General features: G+C 32.5%; 1 protein-coding gene across 3 annotated transcripts in view; it reads left to right on the top strand.

Annotated features, from left to right (window-relative positions):
• Nucleotides 1–444: 444 nt before the first annotated feature.
• Nucleotides 445–7,809, top strand: part of LOC148600077 (trafficking kinesin-binding protein 1-like) — a 70,135-nt gene continuing 62,770 nt past the window's right edge. The window contains exons 1-2 of one of the 3 annotated variants that reach the window (XM_088559405.1): nucleotides 445–587; nucleotides 6,135–6,258. In XM_088559405.1, the coding sequence (XP_088415531.1) occupies nucleotides 6,226–6,258 (33 nt within the window). In that variant the 5' untranslated portion in view covers nucleotides 445–587; nucleotides 6,135–6,225. Of the gene's footprint in view, nucleotides 588–5,936; nucleotides 6,259–7,809 lie in introns of those variants that run through there. The other 2 variants (XM_088559403.1, XM_088559404.1) reach the window with 2 other exon arrangements.

The raw sequence follows: 7,809 nt of genomic DNA, 5'->3' as shown, positions 1-7,809 counted from the left end.
ATTCTAATTTTGTAATGTTTAAAATGTTGGGGAGCAAGCCCACTTCCCCCTTTTACAAAGAAAAATAAATAAGTGGATAGTGAGAACCAAATGATTTGGAGAAAACATTTACAAGAAGAATATATGATATATGCTTTTCAAGGGAGGAGAAGGGGAAATTATACCTTCCTTTTCCCGATCCCCATTTAACTAACAATCTCCATATGCAATTATTTGTCTATGGTCCGTCCTTTACATAATTCCATCGTTCCATATTGAGACACCAAACTCCCAGATGCACGTTCTGTACGTGCATTCAAGTCGCCTTTTCCAAAGCAAAGGAGGGAATTAAAAGTTGGCGTCTTTAAGTTGATGCGGACCCAAAAATTACTTGCGGTTTTAATCTACGCTTACTGTTTAAAAAAGTCAAATGTAAACATTCGAGTCCAATAGTTGAAATTTACATATCGTTAAACTTTCCGTGTAAACTGGTCTATAATTCGTACGTGATACCGACCATGCGTTGCGAAATGTACATGTTTTGAGGACCATCAAAATAACATTGTGCCACTATCGCTCTTGAACAAAGGCTGTATCTAATATTCAAGGTAGGACCATAAACATTTATTCTATTTTTTGTACGGATTTGTCTGTTTAGCCATAACACGGACAATTGGATTTATAGTTACTGGAACATATTGACGACGCGATTGGTTTGGGTATGATAAAGAATACGGGTGTAGGGGTCCCACCGTTTATAGTAGTTTATGGGAGTATGGGTCGTTTTTAACGGGTTTTTGTGTTTTGGTTAGTACAAGATGGGTCAGGCTTCTATTATTTCAGTGAATAAACCACAATGTAAAACATATGTAAAGCACACAATGACTTGTAACTACCACGGAAACAGCTGTGTATATCTCTATTTGTTTGGGAAAGTGAAAAAACTAAGCATTTTTAGGAAATTTATCAATACCAGGAAAATAAAAAAATACTATAAAAAATGAAACTAGTTCGACCTGCAAAAAGGAGAGTAACCTTCAGGATATCGATTTTAGATTTCTTATCACAATTCAAATCTAATATCTAAATTATCAACATCGAGGTTAACCTCTCTTACATTCAGCACCTTGAATCAGCTGTCCGAACATTCATTATATCAAAAAGATTTTTTCTACTGAATTATAGGAGATTCCATTTTCAGGTATGAAATTTTCTTATGTTGTTGTTTACGTGTACGAATTTGGAGATAAAATTTTCGAGGGGCTATAATCGTTGGGAATATCGAGCAGTGGCGGATTCAGGGGATTCCGGTGGTCGAACTTCTCTTTTGTTGGGAAATTTTGTTGATATCGTCCAGAATTTTGGCAAAAATGAGAAAGTAATAGCCGAGAACCACCCTTTTTCTGGAACCTCTCTGAAACCCATTTTCAAAATCTCTGGGTTCACCCCTGACAAGTTACCCTCTTGACATAAAGCTATATATATCTTTGATAAAATGCTGACAGTTTAATCAGCAGCATTAGTTTCAAATATATATAGAAAGAACATGGTCCAAAAATTTAGTTATACAAGAAGTACTCGAAACCAAAGCTATCGAAATAGGAAACCGAATCCATCACAGTGAGGGGTTCTACCATGTGTAACACAGAGAATGAAGCATTGAAATTTGTAATATTGCAAAATTTGATATATATGATAAATAAAGGCTGATTTTTTTCTCCTAAAAGCTAGATTAATTTAAAAATGAGTAAAATAAAATATGAAATATTTTGAATTATATAGACCCAAAACACAGAACCAAAGTTTCATTACATTAAATTTATTCCAAATGTTAGATTTCAAAATTATGTCAGGCTAAAGAATCATAAATAATATATTGCTGCACCTTCTCATTTGTTAAACGAACACTGCATATTACAGTCTATTTTATCAATTATAGCCCTTATTGCGCTGAAACTACGACACTACCCCAATTGTATTACTTCAGAATATTTTACAGATCCGAAAATATTTGATTTTCTTGCACAAAAAGATAATATATTTACATAAAAATCTATTACACTTTACAAAAGCTGTGTTAATATTTGATATTTCCAGACGACTTCGATTGTTTGCATAAAAGACAAAATTTCAGGCCTAAAATTGAAAGAATAGAAAAAAGTTTCATTCAACTAACAATGTTTGCATATTTCGCAATTTTTTAACTAAATGTTTAAGACAGCTCCACACAATTATATTTGCACTTTTGAATGGTACCTTGCACATGTCATGTACGCTTGTTAAGGGATTACATGTGATATGTTTTCATGATAATTTCATGTGAAATTCGTGCATATTTCTCAAATGAAAGTGAGTACATGTGAAAATCATTTTATGAACAATTATCAGGAGAAATTTGCCTAAAAATCTCTTTGTTTTATGAACTTTTTGTAAAACATAAATCAAATTCGGTGCGACATTAATATCCAGCCCTTGGTAAAACAATGATAAAATGGAGTTTCCGTGATTTATTTCGATTCTAATAGGACTAGTTTGTTCATAGTTTTTAATAGATGCAGCCCATGTGTTGCACGAAATGTTGGTCATGTGTTTATCACTTTTGTACCATGACTAAGGTCTAAAGAGCTTTGAAGCACGTCCTATTAGAATTTGATATTACAGCTTTCTGGGCTTCAGCACAGCTAGAAATACACGTATGAACGTGCTGAAACTACTGAAGTAAGATTACACCAAATGTAGGGAGAATTTTGTTTTCGGTCATCTTACAGATTAAATTAGGAATAAGTATTTTCAATGAGCAAATAGTGTTTGATTTGACGCAAAACATTATTTTTTTTTTAAATTATTTAATTTTCTTTATTCGAAATTACAGAGACGTGCCACTCTTAAATTTCCCATTACTTTCTATGTAAAATAATATTTTCAACTGCTTTTTGACGAAATTTTACCATTAAAGAGAAAAATGTCAAAATTAAACTTTATAAGTTAGATGTGGTTCTACAGTGTCTTTTTTTCAGAATTGCCAGAAAATTTCTTACAGAAAAAAAATCAGTGTCAAAAATTCAGTTGAAAATAGTTACGTCATCATTTGTCTTGGTGATTAAGGTGCCAATATTCCTTCAGTTTTAGGTACAGACCATTTTCGTCTCGAGGGGTTAAGTAATGGGAAGAATATTGAATCATAATATTTTTTCTATCCACGGCTGAGAAAAAAAAATCGCTCAAATTTAATTGGAATAACTTTTTTTTTCAGAAAATCTCTAGACCCCCTCTGTATAAAAATAGTTGGTGCCTTAATGATAAAGTATTTCTCAAAGTTAATGGCAAAATTTCAGATACGTCTTTTATCATTTGTGAAAAAATTATGAAAATTGATCTAGAAATAACTTTCAAATATTTTTTTGTAATGTGACAGCATAGAAACAGAGGAAGCATTTACAAGTGACCGAATTCGTTTTTCACGAATATGATTTAAGCCAGTTGCATAATGAGTTTTCGCGAACCACATTAAAGTTAGCTGACTTGACTGTTAAATATGGCTATATAGTGTAATAATTTATACGGCATACATTGCGAAACAATCCATCTACGCTTTAGAATTGTTCATTTACTTAAGCCGAACTATTTTATAATAATTAATCAATTTAAACCCGTTTGATTGATAATGCCTTGCATGACATGTATATAAAAGCAGTTTCCCGCTTTGTATCATTAACTTAATTTGGTTTTAAGATAAGAAAGAAAAAACAATTACTTTTTTTTTTTTTAAAAAGATAGCCGACGCAGTAAAATTTGTTCTTTTTACTTATAATTTTCTACATTTCATTCAGGAAATTACACATGGCACGCAATTTGAATTTCCGATACAGTTTTTCGAACGCCACTTAAGTTAAGAGTATGTGGCCAATCGAGAAACAGAATTTAGGTCAGGTGACTTGCGTTTGCATGGAAGAGCGTCTTTAATGTCAAAGGATAAAAAGCGAAACTATACCGACTGCGTCAGAAAAACAACCAAATCAAACCACAAAAAAAAAAAAAAAAAACGCTCGATAACCTAAACAAAATTAAAATTGCAACGCTGTCCTGACCGAAAACATAAATCCCTTTATGTTAGGGAATATATAGGATTGTTCATGGGGGGGGGGGGGGGTCAGGGGTTGGATCACCATCTCCTTTTCTTTATGTTTGTTGCTTTGTGTTTAGTTTTGTCTGTGTCTGTGCCATTTTTGTTTGTCTTTTGGCAATTCATTCGTTTTATATTCCGTTAAGGACGATCCTCATCTTCAAAATGGTCGCCACTGACAAGTTCTATCGTTTACTTGCTTGTTTTTTTGTTTTTTTTTAATTTTGTTGTTTTTGGTTTGTTTTTGTTGTTCTTGTTTATTTTTTTTGTTTTTAATTGTTTTGATTGTTTTTTTTTTTTGTTTTTTTTTTTATGAAAACAATGGTTGCAAGATTGGTTTCTTGTCGCCCATAGATTTACTAATACAGTGAAAAATCCATAAACCGTAAATCTATAAGACTGAAGGTATAGTTTTGTTACGGCATATGGTCGTTTTACACGGGTATTATTTGCATTGAATCTGGTATCTCTGATGAAGACAGGTTCCCAGTCTGTTTGTGGTTCGGTGTAGAAGGTTACATATGTTATTGGCTACTTTGGATTCAGTGTTAAAGCAAATTGTTTCTGACCTCTGACCTAACATAAATTGAACGGTGCTAGGCACTAAGTTAGGAGGAAAAATATCTAGTGTTATTTTTCATTTCTGTGCAGTCAGAAGTGAGAGACCAAGTCCCTTCAGTGTGCAAGCCAGATGAACCAGGTTTAATGTGAAGTCAAAAATTATACCCTTTCAAAGGAACCTATAGACAAAATTGTAAAATTCGAGAACGAAACAACTAACAACATGCAGACACCAAAACGAAAAACACACAAAAAACTATAGGTAATAGGTATCCGGACTCAATAAAAAAAAATGGCGCTGGTTTAGTACAAGTCCTCTATTCGTCGAGTTGCTCATGTTATATCGCGGGACAAACGACAGTTCATGATTTCGGTCGTACAACTTAAAACTGTTTTAAATCCTTCGTAGGTAACTTCAAGATATTGATTGTCATCATTACCTCCATTGTTTGACGTTGTATTAGACGAAAAGAGGGTCAAAGACAATAACCTTTTTACTTTAAGATAAGTGCAGTGTGACTAAATGATAGTTTTAAGACCGGCCATCTGTTTTAAAAATTCTTTTCTGAATATACTTATAATTTTGATGTCTGTTATTCTGTGTAAGATTATTTATACAACTGGTGTTAAAAGCTTCTGATTATCTATTTGTTAAACCTTTTTTTCCATAGGCGTTCTAAATTCTCGTTGCACTGCTAATTTTCTTTCTCCGAATATCAGACAGTTCTGTTCGATCAAGTTGATAGTAAATCGGTTGCAACTTAATTTTTCATCAAGATCACAATTTGTCTCGACATCAAGTGAAATGTATATTTGTATGGTACAGAAATACAGAAGACGCGCGTGTAAGTTAACCTCTGCCGCGGTTCAATTTGTCTGTTTAGCTCATTTTCATGACATTCGTATAACTTTGATTTTAACTTTTATTATTTGTTCCCAGATTAGTCTTTAAAGCATTGTCATTATTCCCGTATACACTACATCTCATGTTGAATTTCTATTTCAGCTCATTTGTGGTGGATATATTTCTAAAGAAAATAAAAATGCTTTTTATGTTGCATTAGGTTGTATTAGCCATCAAAGCCTTGAAAATTGCTCAGCTAACTTGTTGAATTATTCCCCTTGATTCCCGACTTTACACAGAGACAAAACCACATGTATATAGATGGCTGAAATCGAATATTTTTTTTAATTGTCGCTGTATTTTCTGGTTTTGTATTTTCATTACACGTGCATGCATGTTTCTTGATGAATGTTTGGAAACCTGTATATATTTACTGTTACTTTATTGTTAAAGTTAATAAGTTTTATATAGTTTTTATTTGCATTCCGTGTACAGTGGATGTAATGTCTTAGGCTTTAATTCAGATAGCGTTACTTTAAAATAAGATCCACTTTTTTATACTAAGTATAAACTGAAAATGTCATTTTTGGAGGTAAAAATCGGTACGTTTTACGTTTTATTTTTCAGGAATACGAACAAATTTTATAAATGATATGAAAACCATTGGTGCAATTTTGTAACCATTGAGTAACCCTATAAACCAGAAACAAAGGTGAAAATGTGCATCGTAGATGGTGGACGAATAAATAGGGTAAGTTGTTTCACATTGTAGATTAAATATTCATGGTTGGAGGGCAGTGTATAGACGAACAATTTTATTTTAAATCACAAAATTTTGTTACCGAAAGAAATTTATGGCGTAATGCTTTTTTTAATATTCCAGACACCCCTTTACATATTCTCCTTCACTCTGAAACTTAAAGCTTTATTCTTTATTCCTTAAATTGGTGTGATTTTTTCTTTCTTTAAAAGCAGCTAGATGTTTTTGTATTTTTTTTATTTCTATATGACTTCATGAACGATTGAAAATGTTTGAATATTGACAAGTAAAATAATATAATTTTCGAAAATTGCTAGACCTTATTTGGACATGATTTTGTAGAAGCGTTTTCACTTGTACTTCCAGGTCATGATTGAAACTAAAGGTATTTTCGCACTTGGGAGTTTCCAGCAAGAATAGTCGAAACTCTTAACTTACTGTTAATTTACTAATATATAAAGTCACGGATTAATTTTCAGCCATTTTAAAATATGCGTACAGACAGACGGACAGTCTGAGCGAAATATATTTAATTTATCGCATGTAATCACATGACTTACTTACCTTACTATGATAGGTCAAAATTTTGTATTGATTTTAAAGAAATGATGCTTAAAAGTGCAAGCTTTACTGAGCTTTCCGCAGATTGGGCTGACAATTCAGTTTGTAATATACTTGGCATTATTATATACTCGCGATGTATACCTTCTATTCCATAATTTCATACACTGGAGGGTACTTGGTTTAAGTGCAGCCGTGGGTCGTCAATTTTCAATTCTGAATAAGCTTTTATGGTAACTTTCATAGGAATAAGCATGGCTAGGACATAATTTGATTCAACTGGGCCTTAGATAGTTCTTAATTTAGAAAATTGAAATTGTATTAATTCTTCATTTTCACTACCTTTCCTCAGTTTTTTCTCATTGCTTCGCTTATATCGCATTTTCCAAATGCATCCCATATCTGAAATAATCGTGAATCTGCCTCTGCGTTAATTTAAAGTTAGTGCTTCAAAACAAATCAGCTGTTAACGATAGTGCTGATTAGGCAGGACAATTTCTCCAAATTTTATGTTTTTTAGCGTACTGTACGGTATTATGTGCTTAGTGTATGACGTGGCTATTTGTTGATTTGGTCTGCGTATCTATAACCCTTCGAATTCCCGTTTTGGAAAAGTACAATAATGTATCCTATTATATCGGATCTTTTCCGATTTTGATTTTGTCTGCTATGGTACTTAATATGTTTGGTTTGCGCATACGCTTTTGATTAAGTTTGATTTGTTGTATATTTTGCTACTTCTCTGGTTCTATATCATAATTAGAAAAAAAATATATTGGGGCGGGTCCTAAATCGACAAATTCTGTTTGCGCCGGTACATGTATCTCAGAGTGTCATTTTAAAAATTTGGTCGCATAAAACAAAATTTATTATTCTAAGATTATATTTACCAAGGGCAGGGAGTATTTTTAAGGATAGTATTGACAATCTCCTGTGTCCTTACGAGATATCATATGAAAGAGTAATCAAGGGAACCAATGT

This window comes from Perna viridis, chromosome 13 (genome assembly GCF_037379345.1).
Source record: "Perna viridis isolate PV_CMFRI_1.1 ecotype Kerala chromosome 13, ASM3737934v1, whole genome shotgun sequence".
NCBI lineage: Eukaryota > Metazoa > Mollusca > Bivalvia > Mytilida > Mytilidae > Perna > Perna viridis.
Note: the sequence above shows the minus strand (reverse complement) of the source record. Positions and strands in the feature narration are given on the sequence as shown.